The 23,386-nt window shown below is 37.4% G+C and overlaps 1 protein-coding gene across 1 annotated transcript; it reads left to right on the plus strand.

Moving 5' to 3' along the window:
* The first annotated feature begins 1,996 nt into the window (after positions 1 to 1,996).
* On the plus strand, positions 1,997 to 21,053 carry LOC138125424 (protein Tob1-like). Its single transcript, XM_069040722.1, has 3 exons — positions 1,997 to 2,163; positions 16,533 to 17,427; positions 19,871 to 21,053. The coding sequence occupies exons 2-3, from the start codon at positions 16,664 to 16,666 to the stop codon at positions 20,250 to 20,252; spliced, it is 1,146 nt and encodes a 381-aa protein (XP_068896823.1). The 5' UTR covers positions 1,997 to 2,163; positions 16,533 to 16,663; the 3' UTR covers positions 20,253 to 21,053.
* The last annotated feature ends 2,333 nt before the right edge of the window (positions 21,054 to 23,386 follow it).

Genomic DNA, 23,386 nt, shown 5'->3' on the forward strand with positions numbered 1-23,386 from the left:
TACTTTTCGACTATGTATACATATACCTTAAATCACAAAGTACACTGAAATACTGTAAACTCTGACACTTTTTTACTGTACGCATTTCCGTCGTTAGGAATTGTTTGTATAAAAATTGAAAAATATAATTAACAATTAACTTATTACAAACTTATCATAATATAATTTGGACAATAATTATCTGACCTGCGACCCTCGATCCTTGTGTCACGTAACTTCAATTTTACACCTTATTCGAACAGCTCTAAAGTCATATTGTTATTTTATATTTTCATATATGTACTTACCTACTTCAACAAAATTTTTACTAAAATCATAGGTACTTTCTTTACGGTTATGTCCCTATCAAAGGCAACTTACTCCATTGTGCTTCGTCATGTCAAAATTAAACTTAACCTAACAATAAGCTATTATTTTATTCCTCTGACGAAACACATTTTTATGGTGTAAATTACCACGTCATGACTTCAGGTCAAAACACAAAACATATTACGACAAATATTCATTTTTGATAAGGATTTGTTTTTATTAATAACTCAAGAAACAATTGTGTTTTTCAGTAAGCTATTAATTTTACCTTAATGCTTAATGGATAAAGACAATACTTCGTTGTTGTTACTCTTGATACAACTGCCATCTAATATAGTTCCTAAAATATATCAAATTATAAATAAACGCAATATTCAGATCATGGGGTTACACGTACATACAAACAATAACAAATACATTCATTTGCACAAATAATTAATTAAGTTACCTACCCTAGAAATGATCAGGTTAAATTTGATTGACACAAAGAGCGCCGCGAAATGAATATTCGTTATTGTAATGTGTTGGTACAACATACCTTGAAAATTGCAACAAGAAAAAAGATTTTATTAGAAAATGTTTGTGATGATCAAAAATATACAATTTGCAAGGTTGGACCCAATACATTAATTTTACAATGAAAGCCGTACGAATTAATCTCCGAACTGACTTTCGTTTGAATTTGTTTGATAATACCTACGTTAAAGTAATAAGTAATTGGACTAATTAACTCGACAGTTTCTTTGTAGTTCGTACCAAATATGTGAAACCCTTTTTCGAGAACCTTTTAGGCGGCAGTAAGCTGACAAATAATTAAGTTTATTACGACCGAGTTAAATAATTCATACACCTCATTAATGAGGACGTTGCCTAAAAACTCTTTTATTCCAAGAATTTATCCTGAGCTAATTTTAAAATTGTAGGTTACAAAAATCTTCCTGTTTTTTGGAGTCTGTTATTTTCTGTCGCAGTTATAAAGAATACTAGAATGTGAATTACGCACAAATATATTTTAGGAAAGTTGGCCCAATTGTTATTAGTTTTGTTATTAAACTGAAACATGAACCTTATCAGCAAATGGCCGTGATTAGCCTATTTTATTGCATTTTTTCTGACCGTTCACATTTCAAACGAAACACGTTCCCGAACATTTGAATCTAACCTTATAATGAAAGTAAATATTTCAGCTTTTGTTGCTCAAATACAATTTACGACAACACTCAAGCTTGAGTAAATTTCTCCTCGACCCTCTTCCAATTATCTTTATTTACTCATTACTCCTTTAATATCGCCGTTCACATGACAGAATCGGATTTAATTCCTGGTCGGGGGTGGACGCGATCTCCTCCAACCCTCGACTGATAGACGAGGCGTCTGTTTGTTTCAATGTTGGTTGGTTGGTTCCAGTTTTTTTGTTGTTAAATTGTGTTTGTCGCGCTACAGTTCGTGGTGATGGTCAAGTTTCAATCGGTGTTGGCGACGCCGTCGGTTAGATGTCGCTGATACTTCGTCGGGGGTTGTTTTTAAATAGGTCTCCCGGGGTAATGTGCGGAAGATTTGTGCACCGATGACGCAATCCCGACCGGGACGCCGTGGAACTAAACAAACCGTTACCCTGGCAACAAATAAGTGACGTCACTTGTGACGTCCACCGGTATGGAGAGAACGGAGTTATATATCGACGACGGTGGAGATCGTCGTCATTGTGCTGCGCCGAGCGCGAACGCGAGTGCTACTAAGTGATCCTACTAGTCCACAACTTTTATATTTTTCTACTTTTATATCTGATATTTGTATAGTTTGTTTATTTTATTACTTAGAAGTTATATTTTCTCATCGTTTTATACGCTTCTGGTAAGTACACTTTTTTCTCTGACGATTGTCCAAAGCTTCTCGGTGCGAAACTCCGAAACCGGAGTTTTTCAGACGATCAAACGCAATCACATGCTGCTCAGCTGATCAACCGAAAACGTTGCAAAAATTACGCAAAAACTTCAACGGTTCCACATTATTTAGACTTCCTAAAAAAACTTACGTCGACTTTCAGACACTTATCTGATTACTTTGTAGTTAAACATATTAACAGAATGTTGATAAAAGATAAAGGTTTTGCAAGTGCGCCACTCGCTCATCGTAAATTTTAATTATCGTCGAGTCACGTGATCCGATTGTCGCCAACTGCAAGTTTCGAGAACGTAGTTTGTCGTGGCGGTGCACTTTTTACCGGTGTGAATGCGGCTTAAGGTACTGTGGTGCCAGGTTATCGCGGCACGATTTTGATAAAGCTTGGCTTTTTTTACATAAAATTTCTGTTACCACCGATATGGAGATTCGCAGCTGTTATCATTGAATGTATGCATTACAGTAATTGCAGTTTTCTTATCGACGTAAACGCAAGGCGTTTAAGAAATAACAATGGTGCGGTCCGTTTAACTTAATTGCACAAAAAGTTTGATATTCCACGAATTGAATTCACTCAAAACTGGATTAAACGCGACGTAAAATATTTACGAAGAAAACTTGCTGAATATAACAATAGTCAGACTTTTTATTGACGTATTAAATAAATATTTATAAAAGTGGAGGTCGCGATAATTGATAATACGCGAAAAAAAAACTGTCTTCCGAATTTTTAAGTCCGCCCCTGACTGTGTTTATTTACGGCCCTGAAATCGCGTCCTAATTTGAAACTTGGCATACAATTAACGTCGACTTGATCATAATTTATCGCTCTATTTTTCCCCATATTTCCTGGACAGATTAAAACGTGGCTCGGCCCCCGAATTTTCCATTGCGAAAATTTCGATGGACGCTCGTGCAACATTTTTTACAACATAATAAAACGCGACAGCGAATTAGGTCAATTGCACTGTTCCGGTCAAACCTTGTATCAATTTTATTATTAACCGCTTTACCTTGTAATTAACAATATTCTTGCGCAAAAAATCACCCGCATACTCTTGATTTGCGAACGGTTTGCTGGTCGGATTCCATTCGTACATACGAGTTGCGGAATTTTTTGGCGAAGCGCCAACAATTTCGGTCGACATGTTTATAGGCCAGAAGTTGGCACATTTGGCAAATAAGGACACAATACGAATCCAGACGATTAACCGAAATAAACCGCCCTCAAGGAAAAATTCTAGAGCCCTACACCGGGACCAACTGGATCGGAAAGCGTTGGCAAAGCTCACGCGGAAAGTTCCCAGCATCAGACTTTTTACACCACACGATTTTGGACAGTGCAGGGGAAGGAGCTAATTTCTGAATAAATCCCAGGGCGATTCGGTGTTATGCGAAAAAGGTTTTAAAACTTCCGTTACCACTTAAAGATTTTATGCGTTCCGGGCTTTTTCCCTGTTTATTAAACATTTCGCATTTTCAAACACGCCTGAAATTTCGTGTTTCCCTTTTTTCGCTACGGTCCCACGAGTTTATTTTTTCTGAAGGGTTTCCACCGACCATTTAGCAGCACAACGTCTTCCGCTGCGTAACGAACCACCTGTACAGCTGAAGACGTTTATGTCTGCGTCAAAAAAGCTGCACTTTGTAGAATTCCATCAGATCCGTGGCTTGGTCGATGCAACCATCGTACACTTTCGTTATTGTGGGGTATATTTTTATTGGCTCTAGGGGAAGATTGCCCTCCATATCGCCAGTACTTTCTGGAAGACTCGCAATTTAGCGGGCTTTAAAAAGTTCAACTTTCGAATATAGTGGACAACGACAGCAATTTCTTAAACGTGTCTGTCAGGATGTCGCGCCACCATTTGGAAAAATTCGCCCGGAATCTATTTAGGGATAGTCGAAAACCACGTGACTTGTGTGACGTAATGTGACCTTGCTGATTATGTACAATCATTTGTAGGACGTTTAGATTAATGTACAAATAGCGTGCACATGCATTGTAGATTACCACGCGTGGAAGAAACAAAGATAGACAGTGACGGATAAAAAAAGAAGACTGCATGTACGTATGATTTGCGTATTTCATCTTATGGTACGGTTTGCTTCCATATCACGAGACCCTCATTGACCTTTTCGTGCTTATTTTGAATCAGAATAATGCACGCATGCCTTTACTTACTACGGTCCTACACATCGGCCATTAACAACGGAAACATTCACACTAGTACAACCACATTAACTACCGACTGATCCCAGTCTTCGGAGAAAGCCTATTTCTTCTTTACCAAGTTTGAACATGTTGTATTTGTTTCTTCTCTATCAACTGTTACAACTAATTTTTTTATTCCAAGTCCCAAATCTCTCGTCATCTTCGTTTCTGGTCACGGAGACTATGGCAACATCGGTTCAAGGTCGGATTTACACATTGTTACGGCAACCATCACGTGGCATCAGAAGTCCAAATTTTATCATTCACGCTGTAACGTAACAAGTAGTCCCGCATGTAAACCCAATGAAAAGCTTGACAGCTGTCATTTAATTTTGAGCGGATGACTCAGTGTCTGTGAAGCAAAAAATGTTTCGAAATTTCAATGCTAACCAGGATTCAACAGTCAATTATAGATACACTGTGGAACACTGGCATTATGTCAAACCAGTATTTTTTTTCATGGACGCTGTTTCAAACATTTTTTTTTAATAAAGTTATAAATAAACTCGTTTTAAAAATTGGAATATTTTATGCGAAACTGACACTTCTTGATGTCCGAAAAGTCGTTTGCACGTCCGATTCCACGTGAGTGGGACTATAATAGTCTTTGATGTAATGCCACGTGTTTACAAACTCCGCAAGCCGAAAATAGAACAGGTAATTGTTAATTAATTTCGTAATCGTAGAAATAATTGTCCGTGATAAGAACGTTTTGTGTGGAGTTTCTCGATCGAAATAGTCAAGGTCTTGAACGAAAGATCGTCGAAGATGTTGGATTTTCTGGCTCATCGAGAATTCTCGAGATATTCCAAGGTTTGCGAGAATCATCCATTAGACAATAACAACTTAAAAAGCTTCCTGGTATTCTTCCTCGTGTTATTGCGCGTGTGGTCGGTGTTATTTCACAATTGAACAGTCATAAATGATTCCGAGATAGACGAATTACCCGATTATTGAAGTTTTAGGACATTTGCCACAGAACACTGGCGATAAGAACGAAGTGGTCTGGTGGTTTCACCGTTCATCACAAAGTTGATATTTCTGATGACATAATTGAAGATTTTGAACCGTTCTAATTTATGGTCGCACTCGGAGGCAAAAAAGAAGAAAAATCTTTTTGATGTAACAGCTCCTGGGCTATTTCACGCTTTTAACACTCGCACTTGGCCGTTCATTCACCATTAAATTCGCTTGCAATTTATTGCAGTGTAGTCTTATCTCATTTTTATTACGTCTCATTGTCTTTATCCGCGGTGTGAATATGCAGACACACGACCGACATACAATTTAAGATTAGATTCTTTAAATGGTATGACCTCTAAGTGCGCAATATGTAGAACGTAACCTAACCTAATAAATTATACAATGAAGATAATGGTAGCGTGGCTTACATAATTTTTTCTGAATTAACGGGATGTTCACCCTCGTTAGTCCAAATCTTCTCGTTTGATGTCTACCTATTTTTTCAGTTCAGTACACCGTATCGTTCGACCTTTATAATCCCGACTGTTTCTGTTATAATTTTTCTTTTTATCTTCGAGTGACAAGGTGGAATCGCTTCGTTAACTATATTGGTTCGAAACACGTCATCCTGTCTATTGTTATAACATTACCCAATGATTTGGCGATAAATTGAATTGATATGCACTGACTATTGAGGATTTCATGCTTTCAAACAAACATTTTATTCCATCCTAAACGATAAAATGGTATTTTATCTACTGTTTTCTTCATGGTAAAATGAAGTTTTATCGTCTAGAAAAATAAAATAATTAATGTTTAACATCCATTGTTGTTTTTCTGTTTTTGACGTTTTTTTGATTGTTGAATTTTTTTGACGTTTATAATTGTCATAATCAAAATAATTCAGTAATTCAATCGAAGTAATGGAGGATGGAATAAAATTTTGTATTGTACACGACGATAAAATTCACCATTATCTTCTCGAGCGTATTAGCCTCTCGGCTTAGGCCTCGAGGCTTAAACCGCTCTCGAAGATAAAATAAAATTTTATCGTCTTGTATAATAAATAACTATTTTTCGATCGCCCCGAATCGAGCCATTATGCAAAGGAACGTCTGGATTACTTCCAAAAGCCATTAATCCGACACAAAACAGTAAATTCGAACACCGGATTTGTACAAATTGTGAATCCGGCGGTGATGGAGAAACGAAACGCTGGGGTCTATTAATACGGTCAGAGAGGTCCGATTTAACACTATAAATAATGTTTTGTGTTGTTTTTCACGCCATGCTGACTTGGCCGTCGCTTCTTAGGTATTTTGACTCATTTGTTGCCTAATCGTATTTTTAGAAGAGCTGGAACCGCGTTTGTACGTAGTCGTTGTGCAAAAATACTTTGTAGTGATACAATATTCAGGCAACAATCAGCTGATGGCGACCATGTAGCGCAAAGTTGTGCTTTGATATTTATATAAGCTATAAAAGCACATAAAGCTCAAGTGAACGTTCTAAAACGGGGTCGTACTGGCAGATCGATAGTAATGCTGCCAACGCCCGGTTACCGTAGACACTACCACGATCAACAAACATATTTACACTAAAAGCTCTTAAAACTGAAATGGATCTTACATTGAGCTTTGACATATCAAGTGGATCTTTCCATTAAAATCTAACCTGACCCCCCAGCCATTAGAATCGCTTCGATTGTCCGTAATGGCTTTAAAAATCTGCATTATTCACCTTCACTGCTTTGAATAAACACATTATAAATAGATCGAGTGACGAAAGAGAAGATGAGTGGTCTTCCTAAATCCGTAATGTACACCGTTCAACTAAAATTTCCTTTTAGCGGGGGCGGTCTGTTTGTCCGCTGGAACAATATTCTAACAAGATGCGAAATTTCGTCCGGCTGAAAGCTCTAATCACTAATTTGAAAAGGAACACACGAAAAAGAAAAAGAAAGTTCGTCAGAAGCTCGTTAATGACGACACACTGTAATTGCGAGATAAAGGCTTTAATTGCACTTTTTTAAGCATAATTATAAAGTTTGAATGAAGTTACCTGATTCAGAGACGGCCCGGCCCGTCTATGTTGTTGTTTTAATTTCTTTTTAATTAAAAAAATCTCCACAAAGATGAGGGATAATTAACAGGATGGCACTAAAGTTCTCTGTAATTATCATGCAGATAATCGAGAAACTTAGAAAAAAAAAATCCCAACTCGTCCGTGTCTCCTGCTCTTCTGACTCACGGATTTATTGCAGGAATTGAGTCTATTTTCGCTGTAGTATTCGAGAGGAAACGTTGCCCAAGTCAGCGGAAAAAAATGACCAAAACGGTTAATTCGAGCGTGTAGCGAAAGCCAATTAAATTTATATTAAATAAGCTTTTACTTTTTTTGCAACGTCCGCACGTCTAGGTCTAGGCCGGGATGCCCCATCAATTTCAGATAAATTGTCTGAGAAGGTCGGTCCATAAATATGCAATTGTATGGAAATTGAATTTGTGTCGTCCTGGAAGAGATCTTTTCCATCTTCTATGTTATTTATTGCACACAAAGATAGACTGAAAGCACATAAACAACGTCAAAGGAAAACAAACAATAAAAAGTCCATTTGGCAATAATTAGCTTTAAAATAAACAACGCAAAAATCCAAAATGTTATGACATTATTTTTGGCAGAGAGCCTCACATGATTCATATTATTAATGTCGTCGCGTCTCAGGTACTGATTTGGCAAAGGCGTCTTATTTTCGTTGTGACGTAGTAGCGCTGAGAATTTTCTCAATCAATAGGTTACTACTGTGTAGTATGTTTCCACTTGTTTTATTTTTAAACCTTTTCAAAGTAAACGAATTTTATTTCGGACCGGCAACCTTCATTACGTTCCGTGCGAAAATGCGACATAGAATTATATTTTTCTGGTTACATAATACAGGATCTCGGCGGTGCTGTCATTAGCGCTAATGATGTTAAGAGCCACGTGCAAATTGTGCTAATAAGAAAAATTATTGATTGGAAACTTAATCGACTTAGGAAGCAATTTGTTGCCAGGCGCACTTTTAATATAGAAATTACAGTAAACTAAATCAATATCGAACGTTTAATTATTCAAAGAAACAATAACAATACAGGTCAAGGTGGACACACCAGGTGAATCCGTATGAATTCAAAGTGGGAAAGGCTACCACAATAAAACACGACCAGTAAATACGCAGTTTGCAATGCAATAATAATCATTAAACTTTCAATAACATGAGATTTAATGCTACAGAAGAACAATCAAGCAAGGACTTGTTCCAGCAATAACCTCAATCGAATCCATAACCGTGGAAAAATCATTCAATATTAATAAAATCGAGAAAAAACAACCACGAGACCCTGATAATTCCCCGATAAAGAGAACTGGGTGGCGCTTCATAATTTAGCCGTAGGAAATTAACAACTCATTTGCAACCCAACTCTTCCTGTTGCATGAAGCTCCAGAACGAGCTTCGGCTGAAATGGTTACGCGAATCGATACTTCCTGGGCATTAAGTTTCGGGAACTCGACGAACGTAATGAGCAACGAGGAAATATTTCTAACTTATATAACACAAGAAATTTATTTTGTTCTTAACCGCAATACTTATTGAATTGCGATTGTCGAGTTAACGATATTTTTTCACGTCGATTGCGTGCTCAAGTGTGCACAGGTATTACCGACAACTAAAAAGAGAAATAAATCCTGCGTGTTAGGCTTTCCTTTTATTGGCGACTTTTGCAAAAACTAACATGTTTAGTACCTTCTCTTATCACATAATGACCATTTCTCGCAACTAACAAAAACAATATCTAAATATGAACATAAATGTACTGTGTAACTACGTTATATTGTTTCTTTTTTTCCCGTTATCAGTTTACATGTTACTAAGCACAAGTTTCGTAACAGTTGGTCCACAAAAAAATATATTGTGTGTACGTCTACATACAAGTAGGTACGTAATCATGTTCGTTTTTGGGCCAACATTATGTAAGGTTATTGGCGGTTTATAATCGCAATAACAATCAAAATCAGATTGCTTTTATTATTTTTACAAAATTCAATTATGTCAAACTGCAACAAGTATCCATTGTTTGGTTAATTGCCTTTTCATTTTGAATTCAAGCTTTCTTCACGCGAATAAATTTCCATTTATTTTTCTGTTTCAATATAACATTTGCGACATCTTCATTCTTTATAGGCAATCCGAAAGAAATTAAATAACTTCAAATCAAGTCAACTTTACAATAACAACCTCGGAAGCGGAGGCATAGTGTCGCACAATGATAGTAAAGAATATTTATCTGACGTTTATGACTTTCTTTATCTGTTTTGTTTCGGAAAGTTATAAATCTGCATTAAGCTTTTCGTAAACAGGTGGTCCGATGCCAACGTATAAACCTATTTTGAGTAATTTTGGTATACTCCGTACGGTGATAGATTGTACGTTTTTAAATTCTAGTTCCAAAACATAAAGCAGTGAAAAATACTAAACTCTCCATCTCAATTGTTTCACGTTATGTAGAAAACCGTTGTATCCCTGCAGATTAATTCCCGCCACACTACTCTCTGGGTCTGTCTTCTGTCAAAAAACGTACAATCTATCAGAGTACGGAGTATATAACTTATACACATGAAGGAAATCACAAAACCGAATCAGTATGTACATATTTTTTTGTACTCATAGCCTCAAAATCGATATTTCCCGGTTGTCCTCGGAGTACGGAAACAACGATTTCCCGCACGCCGTGTTTTTTACTTCCAAGCAGAAACCAGGGGAAATTGCATTGTAAGGTTGATATTTAATAACGTACACAGACGCAAATGTCAATTCATTTTGAACAAAATGGACGTTTTGTCACATTTGCAATTATAAAATTAATTCTCGCCAACACAAAAAATGACCAATTCAAAAAGGTAAGAGTAATAACAGGGGAAGAATTTTTTCGACGTGTTGTGTGATCGTAGTAGATGGCACCGACGCTTAAGTTTTAATAATCTAGTAATCAGCACGGAAGGTGCTACCAACCCAATAGTAAAAAATTACCAATGTTAAATGATTTACATTTTTAAATATTTTTGAATTATTCGTTACAAAAAATATTGTACCTAACTTTTGCGGAAAGAAATATCCCGCGCTCCCTGCGGTCGTGCCACAAACAAAGTGCTCACGCGGGAAATTTCGCTTTCCGCATACGTTAGGTAAATAACTATTGCAATTGCACAAATTAATTGAATGAAATGTTTTTATCTGATTGAAAACCAGCTACGTAAATTCCTAATCGGTGGTGTCGTCAATTGCAATAATTGAATAAAGGTACAGTTTCCTGAATTGTTAGAATTCGAGGTGATTAAGCTTTTCCTCAAAAGGTCAAGCTCGAAAATAATTGTGCGAGACTGTTGACGAGACGGCGTTTAGATCACTTGAGAGACAGCTGTGAGATCAGTTTAAAATTAATCGCCACTTGAATGACACAGATTTTTTATTTTTGAGCATATTGAGTCACCTAAGGAGTGTGTAAAGTCGATTAGAAACACTGGACATCAAAAAAAGCAGTCATTTGCATGTCATCGTTTGAAAAATGCCAGGATGTTGTGTTTAAAGTCGGAAAATTAGTCTGCAACTGCTGTGAATTTTTGACCGATTTGTTACACTGTTTACTTTCACAAGCAAAAAGGCGTCATAATTGTGGTTTTATTAAGTGTTAATTATGGAACATTATGGTGTAGTTATTACACGGCCAGGTGCAAGTAGCTTGTGGTGCGTTTCATCCCAAGTGTTTTAAATAAAAATCGACACGAAAAAGACGCATTTCGGATGGTCTTTACTCACGGCTCGTTAAATTCAAATCTGGGTAACTCCTACGTGAGCACTGTCACACTCGATCGATTATTGGTGCTTTGGCTGTAGCAACAAGCATAAACTTGAAGGTTAATTTTCCAATACGTGCACCTCGATTTAATTTTAAAGATGATACCGTAAGAATTTTCTAATCGATTCGTCTGAAATGTTCGTCTGCTAAATCTGATCCGCAAGAAATGACAACTGGTTCGACGTCAGTGAAACGTTCAACCCTAATGCTTCGGCCACGATGGAATCGGTCAGTTACAGCTTGAGCAATCCCATTTTTTCGTCCAAGTCTCTTGCTCCGTTTACTGCAAATATCCTAGTCGCTTGGTTGCACTTTTTCCTTCGGTTTTGCCTCGAAACCCGCCTGGTTTCCACCTGCACTCGCCAATTGTCATCAATTCACGATGTCGGTTTTTGTACCATTAATTTTTTATACCCGTTCGATTCACCGCCGTTTTAATTAAGCAATATTGACGCACTTTATGTGTACTACTGGAACGATAAAATGGACGGTTTGAGCGAAACAGAAGGTTAAACAAAACTTTTTTCATTTTGCCTTTAGGCACCATATCCACGTTAAATTTCAAATTGTGTTTTAATTCGATCTTAAAATCTGGGGAGTTTGCTCGTCTCGAACGCAGAAAGTAAAAACTTCGACTCGCCTGAAATTGGTAATGAGACATGGTTGAAAGTTAAATACCGATGGATAATTGTATCGGAAGTGGATTTATATCTGGTCGGGAATATTTGAGTTAATGAGTGATTTCTATAAACTTTCGAGCGGGGAAAGTGTTGGTCTCTGGTTGCTCATCCGGTTTTACGAGGCATTGTCAAAAAATTTCATCGCCTATAAAAAGATGATAAAGAAGATGAGACAAAATAAAAAAATAGATGTCGATAAAATCGGACGCCGGGGGGGAAAGTCGTGTGGAGGAAGTGAGGCAAAGAACGAACTGCCGCCTTTGGGTGGCCCCGTCTGCAGCGTGACATTGCGCCAGAAAGGACGAGCCGTCCCTGCCTCATTCCATTACATCGGTAATAGAGTAACTTCCTCGCAATTACGCTGTTATTCGCTGCATTTAATTTTTTAGGCGTTTAATCCGCAGTTTTGTGAATTTCCGTGTCTTGAAATTTTGGCGTTAAATTGAGACACGCTCGTTCGTTACACTCTGTTATCTGTATCTATCGAGATGTCACGTCGTCCTGGCTGTTACGGTGACAGCAGGAATGGCTCTTTGGCCTCATTCTCTAACCAACATTAAAATGCAGTGGAAGACTGCCATCCTATTTGTGCAATTTGGAACGGCTCGACGCTTATGGCGTCACTCCCAAAAAATCGCCGGTCCAAATTTTTTCCACTGCGGAGGGGTCACTTGAGCAACACTAATCAAGGACAAGGTTACCATTACAAATCTCTTTGCTAATGTTTATAATTAGTTGTGCGATTTTGGAAACAATGCTAATTAACGGGCGACGATTTCGTAACTTTTTGCGAAACAATAAACTTTAAACTTGAAAAGATTTTTCTCACAATTAATGGCCCTGTCCGATCATGTGGAAAATTATTGTTCTAATCGCGTTACACGCTCTTATCGAACTGATTAATTTGAAATTTTTTCCAGTAGACTTGTAAGACGTCATGTAAATTTTGTAGATAACCATTCGCCTCATTGGGCAAATTATCTCGTTTGCGATGATCAAACGTACGTATCGGATGTTGCCAAGTGGAAGGTTCTCGCATTAGAATGGTAAATTTTATCTACACGCCCACGCAAAACCATTGTACAGAAAATCAATACTCTGTAAATAAATTTGCATGATTCCAGAAATGTTGGCGGTTTTCGATTGAGTAATTCGTCGTGGGTGCACCGCTGGTCTGGGTATCACCAAAAATTCCGACCCACACGCAAATCGAGAATTAAATTCGGCTAAGTTTCAACAAAATAATCCCTGGATAAAATTTTATCTGATATCGTAGATACGGACGATAGATTCTTGCATTATGATAAAACCGAGATGGGTTTTGGCTGATTAAGGGCCGGAAACGAGATCGCTATTATTGTTGCCGATGAATGGCTAGTATTGAACTTGCAAAATTGTACAACACGTTCGACCTTTCAATTATTCTTTGAATGATTGATCACAAAGCTCGAACAGCGGAAGTGGAAGTACTCGATCTTTTTCTATGATAAATGTCGGAAGTGCTTTCGAGCTTTCAAATTAAATTCGCTTTGCTTTTCCCGGGCACAGAATCGATTTGACAATTTCAAAGGCCGCGTAGCATTATTATGTAAGCAGTTGGGGCAGGTCTCTGTCAAGTTTTGTTTCGTGAAACACACGACTCCGACGAGAATTTCATTTCATCCCCTTTCACTTGACAGGGGGGGAATTATTTGAGAGCATGCAAAATCGGCGGCCTTTTTACGTGCAAGTTAAAAATTCTCGGATCTTGTTATCTGCCGTGCCCCGAACGAAAAGCTTTAGAAGTCTTGCGTAGACGTTACAAGTTGCGATCAATAACACGCAACTCGAGTCGTGACGAATATAAAACTAGGTCGCACCCAAACATCCAGCTTGACACATATATCTCACCGAAGTAGCCCCCCAACATATGGCTTTTAACGATCAGTGATCTGAATTTTTGAAGCCGTGCAGTGGGGCCCGACAGGACTCGTTCCGATTGGTGTTAAATGCTCCGGACACCATTTATAGCGGTGGCCCCACTAAAAAGCGAATGCGTAAACATACCATAAAGCACAAACAAATTAAAATTGCAATGCCCACGCGTTGGATTCTTCGTGCACACAGAGATGTTATTAGATTCAATACTGGACATCACAAAAAAATTAACTCTTGTCTCATCTTTAAAATGTTGCTTGGGTTTCCACAACGTGACATTTTTTGAAATTATTTAACAATAGTCATTTACATTGCAAATGCGGTAGGCTACATTTTACAGCGCGAGGTTTTTAGATTGAAACACGACTCAATTTCTCAAATTTAAAATTTGTTGTATGTAACCAATAATTTTGCAAAACCTGTCAAAGACTGATTAATGAATGAAATGGCAGAAAGTTATCTATTATATCTTATATCGATAAACCACGACCTGCTGTATTATAACCGGCCTGTTCAAAAGTGTAATTTGAGTGATCCCCGCAGAGCGCTAGTGTACGGGCGCTTTTTGGGGATATTATTCATCTTAAGTTTTTGTCACCGAGACTTTTTCTCGTTCAAATGACAATCAAATTTAAAATCAAAAATACAAAAATACACTTGTATTCAGTATTGTTTTAGAAAGAAAATATGAACTTACTGTACTCAATCTTAACTCTAAAATCATGTCTAAACATATTTATCCGCATTTTTATTCTTTAGAAGCGCCCGTACTGTGGCGCCCTCATCGGCGAAAATTGGCTCTTGGAAACATTTTCGCAATGCTTTTTTAATGAAACGAACAGGCCGGTTATTATACAGCAGGTCGTGCGATAAACTATATAATATGCTTACGATTTACACCACAAGATGGTGCCATCAGACTTTAGACGCAAGGTTGGTAGAACTGACTAATTTGTATACTCTCTTGTCAAAAATAAATTACTGCCTAGAATTCGAACTTTTAGGGAAATAACGTTTTTCATGTTGCGTGTAACTAGAATTTTCAAAAGTAATTTTGAATGCTTAACGAAAAAACATCCATCACTTAGCGAGAAATAGAGCCGTATGCAACTGTTACAAAGAATTCGCTGCCTTACGGTTACGGTTGGCTTCAAAAAAAACGGGAACTGTCAGAAAAAGTTCTGTCAGGTTTTATTAATTTTTTATAGTTTGAAACGGCCTTTTAGAGTTTAGGTTAAAAAATGCACTTATGTGTCAGAAATACTACTGTCAAACGGACACAAATTGACATAAATTGACAAATTAAATTTCCAATTCACATTAGGTCAGATTTCAATTCCCGTTTTTTTTGAAGCCAACTGTACGATATCTTTTGTTTGTCACCAGAAACCACATACAATGAGGAACATGGAATCCTGGGCAGTCTGCTATTGTCATTTCAAAAAGTGGCAATGTAAATGCACCTTTACTGTCATTATGATTGATATTTTCAAAAAAACTGTCAAATTAACTTAAGCTTAGTTATGAGTAGCTAAGGTATGGTTTAGAAATTTTGACAACTGAATGACACATCTGCCCAGTTTCCCCTGTCCCCAATAGTACCCTCCAACCTAACCAAATTTATGGCAACCTAGTAACGAATATCCCTAAATCATAGGGAGTAATTTATTTTTGACAAGATTATAGTAGGTTGCCTCATTGAAAATTGGGGGGCGGGGTGAAAAGTAACTCGTGACGTAAAATCAACCCAGAAATTTTGAGTGTTCGAATAGAACCCAAGGTTTATAAGCTCCGTGGGTTTATTGGGTGGTTTTTTGGGTTTTATTCTAGTGAGGAAACACGTAACGCGTGATCGACAGACTCTGTAGTAAAAGTTTAGTGCATTATGACGTCACGAGTAACTTTTTGGGGGGGAAAAAATTCATACTATTGTTTTAAATAGCAACGAGGCAACCTACTATACAAATTAGTCAGTTCTACCAACCTTGTTTAGACGAAAACAATTAAATTATATTTTTGAAGACTGAACGAAACAATGGTAACGGTATCTTGTCTTAATATAAATGGACTTTATTCATCATAAGCTAAGTTTTTTTGGAGGTCCCTGAAAGCTTAAAATTTTCGTGTTAGTTTTACACACTCCGTGCGATAAAATAACAGATAATTTAGTTAGTGTGTAAAAATCATACCGTAGTTGTTCAAAGTGAGTAAACGTCTCATTTAGAGTTGAGGAGGCCAAAAAAGTTAATTATTTTATGCAATCCCTGAATCTTTTCGCGATCTTAATAAAACAAAACAAAATAAAAGTCTTTTCGTAGAAAATTTGTAAATCTGTAAATCGTGACTGGACATTTATTATTTTATTTTTATCAATTGTTCGGGCAAAAATTCTACACAAATAATTTCATCCTTTGAGAAAGCAGAATCTCGAAGGGAGAAACAAAGAAATAAATTAGAGGGAATCGTAAATTGTTTCGAGGGGGTTGTAGATTCTGTGCGAAGGGCTTAGGTGGGACATATTTTACAATTTAAACGCTTCCTCTTGTTATGCATTGGGTATTTCCGTCAGCTGAGTTGCATTTGTTGGAGTTGGTTGTGGTGTATTGCGAGTGTAGGTAGTGGCGCCTGATTAATGTATTTTTTCCTTTTCAGATCACGTACCTTAATTTCTGAAAGAAGAGAAATAACGGAACGCTGTAAAAATTTATCGTACAGAGAAAAAAAATCAATGTTTTATTAAAGTCCCACGAGAGCGATATAAACGAAACCAGAATCCTCACACAATGCATATAGAAGTACAAGTAGCTTTGAATTTCGTAATATCGTACCTGTACAACAAACTTCCTAGAAGACGAGTGAACATATTCGGTGAAGAATTAGAAAAAGCTTTAAAAGACAAATTCCAAGGGCACTGGTACCCGGACAAGCCGTTCAAAGGGTCGGCGTTCCGGTGCCTGAAGACCGGCGACCCGATCGACAAGGTGTTGGAGAGGGCGGCGCGCGAGAGCGGCGTCCCCATCCAGGACATCCTCGAGAACCTCCCCCAGGAGCTGGCGGTGTGGGTGGACCCTGGCGAGGTGAGCTACCGCATCGGCGAGAAAGGTGCCGTCAAGGTGCTCTTCAGCGACAAGAGCGACCCGCAGGATGAGAACTCGGCCGATAGGGAGGTCACCAAGACGTTCAACCCCGAAGCTCAGTGCTTCAGACCGATCGAGTCGGTCAGTTGCAGCCTGAACAACCTCAGTCTTTCACCAAAGTCCATCACTCCGTTCACTGCGAACGCCCAAACGGCAGCAGTAGGATCACAATTGGCGGCGGTGCCGGTTTCGCAACCCAACCAGACCATCACCAATACCATCAACCACTTAACTTCGCCCTCGGCGGCACCTTCGCCAACGTCATTGGGGAATTCCTACAAAGGATCGCCTTCGCCAGTACCCGCTTTCATACCCAGGACCACTACGCCACTCACCTTCACTACAGCCACATTTGCTCAAACTAAGTTCGGAAGCACCAAACTAAAGACGAGCAGCAAACGAGCCAATCGGTAAGTACGTCCTTTATCCCCGCTAATGCCAAAAGAATTCTTCTACAATTCACCTTAGATAGATTAGATATTTTTGCGAGCTAGTATGACTACCGGGGACCGATGTTGCGTGCGAAACGGCCCTCAACGTAAATGGCTGTCGCTTGACATTCCCTTACCGTAATTAAACTTGGTAATAAACTTCTAATTATTCATGTTAAAGCAGAGTAGCAGACAAAAATAAACCCCCTAGGGTTACTCTATACTGCCTTAATTAAAATGCACACTATTTTTTAATTATAAATGGCCTGACATGTTGAGAGGCCGACCCATCACCAAAACAAGGGCCGGTACTACATTATTAACAGCGGGACGTTAATAGTAATGTAAAGTTGTCAGTTAGATTATATAACTTCTGAATAGTTAAACTCCGAGTTAGGTAACTTCTGAATAAATAAAGTCGAAGGGATTGTGGCTCGTGGAGCGAATTTATTTTTCACAATTAAAGCTGTAAGAAGCACTATGAAACAGATTTTTTTTTCTATTGTTAAATGTCTAAGAAATGCATTTTGTTTTAAATTTTGCTCTGCGGAAGGAATTGAATATTCAGAGAATTTGATTCTAAGAAATACTAAAATAAATTCCAGGAAGATAAAATATGTATACCACAATCACCCGTTTTCTGATAGCACCTCATAAAACTTACACTAAATTGCGAATTTTACATGTTTTTCTATTTACATTTAGCTCAAGTAAATTTAGCATCGATGCAACTCGTCGTAGATTTTGATATTTTTATAAAATCGATTTTATTGTAAACATTTTTATGTTTTTGGGTCAAATGTGCGATTGCACATTCAAATTGTGAGCAAACTAAATTTAATCGGTCTCAATAAGACTCCCAAGAGATTCGGAAATTTTGAAAACTTTGCTTATTGAAAATAGTCATTCTGTCTCGGTCTGAATCTTGAATCAATTATTATTAATTCAATAAATGTAAACATCACTGACTACCAGTAACCGAGAAATTATCCAATTTATGTGCAAATAACAGACAACCAAAGGCCGATGAAGCACGTTAAAATCCAAGATACCGTGAAATTTTACGGTTCTGTTTACCATAATGGTCAACTTTTAAAGTTTCTCCCGTCATTTCTACATTTTATTTGCATGGTCTGAAATGTCCGGATCAATTTGGCACAGGTTCCAACCACATTTGTTCAAATAAACACTCTCAGATTGTTATTGAAAATTCCAGAAACTCATCTGTATCTCGACAAAACTGATCGCGATAAACGCTGTTTTCAAAGTTTCGTAGTATTCTTTACGTGAAGGAAAGTTGTTTATTTTAGACAGGTTTAAAAAGTTAATTGACAACGGAGGTGTATTAGTTGAAGGTCGACCCATATATTTTTACAAAATATAAGCTGAGTACATGTAAATACAAGTCAAGTTGTTTTAGAAAATCCAGAAAAATAGTTTTTCCAGTCGTTTTTTAAAGTTGTTTGTAGACTGCAACCTTGGTAAAGCAGTATGTTTGTGCAAAAAATATTCTATTAGTACCTACAAAACACCGCGGCTCGTATTTGTTTGTTAATATTTTTTCGTTTCATTAGTATTATTTTTTCATTTTATTATATTGTTTGTTTGTACCGAAGTTTCAAACAGAATTTAAATATTCCATAACGTAGCAGCGATTAAGTGAGTCGTGAAAAACGAATTCACTTTAGATAATGTATCGTAATTTTTTTGTTTTGAAGAATAGATATTTGTGAGTAAGGTATTGGCGAAGCGGCCGTCAAATCATTTAATTTTGTTGATGGGTTGACGTCTCTCTTGACACCTGTCTCTCTTCATTATTACCGTTCATTTAGTTAGAAACAACCCCGTTACATATTGGCTACAATGCAAATTAAATGAAAGACTATTAGTCCATTAAATCAACTGAGTAATAGGGTACTCTTATCATAATGAAATTTAGTTAAAGTGGCTTGTTTTAATCGAAAGCCTTTTTAAACGACCGGTGAGATTATGAAGGTGAATTTAAAGATGATCAGGTTCTTTTATGTAGCGTGAAAATTTCGTATAAAATTTAAAAATAAAACAAGAAGGTTAACACGCGAACCTAATTTTCCCCTTGATCTCATTTCGTCAGAGAGGGAGGGAGAGGGTCGTTCGTGTAAAAAATGAGAAAATAGCTGGCGACAAGTAGTAATTCGCTTTTCAATAATATGTTGATGGAATTGTTTGTTGTTGGAATACATTAGGTTAGGATTTGTACGTACGTAAGCCGGTTCTTAGTTCCCGACAACAATAACTGGTAGTCGGATGAAACGTCGCGAACAATAAGTTCCGCAGTGCAAAGGCTAAGACATCGGGATCCGGTATAATAGTAATTGTCGGACTTAATCCGCGCTCCACCCCGTTCAAATTCCGACGATATTAAGTTCCGTTTTTGTTTCAGAATGTCTCCTACCGAATTCTCCAATTACATCAAGCAGCGCGCAATGCAGCAGCAACTCCACCAACAGCCCCCGCATCATTCACCGAGCGGTCGCGCCCTCTCGCCTGACCCCTCAGCCTACTACTTCCCCCACGGTCCGTACGGTCCACAGTTCCCCCATCGTTCCATGTTCGAGTCTTCCAACCAGTTCCTGAGCCCCGACCTGTACTCCGGCAAACTGCCCTTCGAGCACACACCCCTCGGTCCGTACTACCCCAATAACGGGGCCGTCGGTGCGCCGCCCTCCGCCCCGGCAACGCCGCAAGACAGCGGGAAGTTAATCGACAACAACTGGCCGTACCCCACCACCGGCCAGTATCAGCACCTTCTGGTGGCCAACTGAGGGTCCTCCTAGGTGCGGAAGACGCTTCGATCGGTTACCTGTAGTTACTTAACCGGTTGCACTTTTCGCTGTCTCTAGGTTCCCAGCGAAGGGCACAACCGCTGGACCTCCCACATCTCCCTAGTAATAATCATAAATTATTATCTTATATATTATAAGAGAAAGATCCCAGCTTGATACTTGTAGATTTTTTTATAAATCGTAGTCATACTAGATTAGATGTTTCTTACTTTATATAAATGGTGTTTACAGTATTCTTGTAGATTAGAGTGTTTTCTAAATTTTTTATATTATATGTATTTTTTTATTTTTGTATGAAAAGCTCAAGCTGACATCTAGTCCCATAAAATTTCATGTATATGTATTCAATAAGTGTTGGCATATCATGTCGGGTCCTACAAACCAGGAGATTTTTTATTTTCGTGCTCGTTGCAAGCACCCTTCACTTGACCAAAGTCCCATTTAGATAGAGAGGAGCCCAAAACAAACGCAATAATGTGATGTGTTTTAAACCGAACTAAATTTGTGATAATAAGCTAACGGATGAAGACGGGATTTGTGACGCGGGTCGTCGTGTGAAGCGTGCTTTAAAATATATAGTCCGTTCAGTATTGCATGCTGCAACCCAGGTTTTGATGTGGGTCCTAGATGCTTCCTTTTATTCTCAAATTTGAAAAGAGATAAATTGTTACTATTTTGTACTGCTTGTTTTTTTGTGTTTTTTTTTTTTATTTTTCACTGATGTTTTATTTTTATTTGTATAAATTGTTGAAGTTAATAATAATATATATTTTGTTATGAGCTGATAGTTTGATTGCACTGTGTTACTTTTGTCTGCGTACCTGATGTTGTTATAAATATCATTCTAGATCAATTTTTGCATTGATTCTATCTCTAGCTAATTTGTTATTAAGTAGACTCACGTCTCTCAACGAAAATCAAACTTATTCACAAGTAATAGCTTCTTCTGTGTCTTCCGGAATATTGACATTATACAATACGACTAATCATACGCTTTTTTGTAATATATGAATTGGACAGTAGCGGCTAGAATGTGGTTGTTGGTTAGGGTGACTGCCGATGTAAAATGTGAAGTCGCTCTAACAAACATTTCGGTGTGAATGATTGTGTAGATTCGAAGTAGTAGTGAAGAGCAAGATGGAGAGGTGCGGAGAACTAGTACAAATCATTGTAATCTTACTTATTGTGGGATGTTAGTATTCCGGTTACTAACAATGAAATTAGCTTTTCACTCGTTCTCGCAGTTTACGAATACCAACCAACTAAATATAATACCTGAAAATTATAAAAGGAAAATATGTGATTGTCGATGCTTTAGTCTTTACAAGTGATATAAAAGAAAATGACTAGATCTGAAAGGTGCAGAATAAAACATAGGCAATCTTGCAACTTGCAACATCCGATTGATATCGAATCGAATAATGATAAAGTAAATTTATTTTATTACAATGCGAGATATTTAGCACAATTGATAAGTTAGTAGTGAAATTGGGATAAACACTTGACAAGTTACTAGTTAGATTTTCCCTCCACACGTGATAAAAACTATTTTTTTAAGCTTCAAAAGTAAAAATGAAAAAACGAGCGTTTTTCTCTAACGCTGAAATTTTTGAATACGGGATAAGTTTTGCCTTTTCAGACGGTTGTAGGCAGTCGTCAACGGTGTATGCGTTACCTGTGAAGTCACTAGCATCTTAAGATATTATTTTATTTATCCAACAAAGCACTAACGTAATATCTTAACATCGACTAGTCGCAAGCTACACAATGTACATGATTCATATTTATAGATTACTCAATTATTTTATATACTTGCTTGTACGTATTTGCATTTTATCTAAGATCTGTATATAATCCTAGTTACTTGTTGTTTATAATTCGTGTATCTTGTAACCGTATATACACTGTAGTAGACATTTTATAGTTGAATTTTACGAGCAAGTGGTCGCAACATTTTTTTTTCATCTCTTCTACATTTTTCTAAAATAAATTCGACGATTCTGTACTCATTCAATAAGCTTTTCGGTGGTGAGATAAAATCATGCGGTGGTATTCAAAGACTTGTGACCACTTGTATTTCTTTATAAGATACAATATTACAAGTAGGGACTGATGCCCAAAAGGAATGTGATGGCTCTTTTTTACTACCGTAGTAGAATATAGTAGACTAGGAAAACTTGCGACAGGACATAGACTTGGCCCTAGACCAGGACGAAAACAGCCTGTGCAGGCCTATTTATGTAATGTATGTCACTTATCTGTGTTAGTTTGTTATTACATCTCTATTTAAATTATTAATTGTGACTAAGTCGTAGGTATCTATATTTCATATATAGTGAGAACGGATTTCCATCCCGTTATAAAATAAGTAATATGTGTATAATAGTCTATAATTTTTCATATTGTTGTACGATTTTTAAGTTTATATTAAAATGTTTGTGCATTAATTATGTTGGCGTTTTAATCTACGACCTCATCTACCTACCTACCTACAACTTGAACTTGAACTGACGCATTTTCTCGTGTAAATATTTAACCGTTCCATAAATATTATCTATCTGACCCATTTCTGACGATACATATCTATATAAATCGGTAATCATCCGTCGTTTACGTAAACAACAAACGATTTTCTGACTACATCTGTCCAACTCTAATCAACCATAAACTACATAAATGGAGAATCGATTAATGCCCGTCATAGCTGGGTCAAGGTTTACAAGGCCACGGTCTAGCAAGACGCGATGATCAATAATTAAACCAAACATATTTAACTCCAAAATGCCCAAATCGACATTTATTTCATTCGACACGCTATTACCATATTATGACTAACGAAAACAACAAACCTTGTAAACGAACAAAATTGGTTAAAAAGTTCCCCAGGAAGAGGAAACAAATTGTTAAGGAATTTACTTAGCAGAACCTCGGCCGCGCTGAGCAGTCGATGGTCAGCTAAGATGTTAAAATTAACACATCAATGCAAATCCCAAAGGTTAAAAGTCGTCGAGACTTCGAGTTAATGTCTAATCCTGAAACGATTCTCGCCGAACTCCAAAAATAACCCCAATACTCTACACAGAAGTAAACAAAAGAAAAATCGATCAAACAAA

Source organism: Tenebrio molitor, chromosome 3 (genome assembly GCF_963966145.1).
Source record: "Tenebrio molitor chromosome 3, icTenMoli1.1, whole genome shotgun sequence".
NCBI lineage: Eukaryota > Metazoa > Arthropoda > Insecta > Coleoptera > Tenebrionidae > Tenebrio > Tenebrio molitor.

Excerpts from the sequence above, each read along its gene's own strand:
- LOC138125424 (XM_069040722.1), top strand. The coding sequence starts at position 16,664 with ATGCATATAGAAGTACAAGTAGCTTTGAATTTCGTAATATCGTACCTG. Across the intron at positions 17,428-19,870 it reads AGCAGCAAACGAGCCAATCG|AATGTCTCCTACCGAATTCT; the intron begins GTAAGTACGTCC and ends TTTTTGTTTCAG.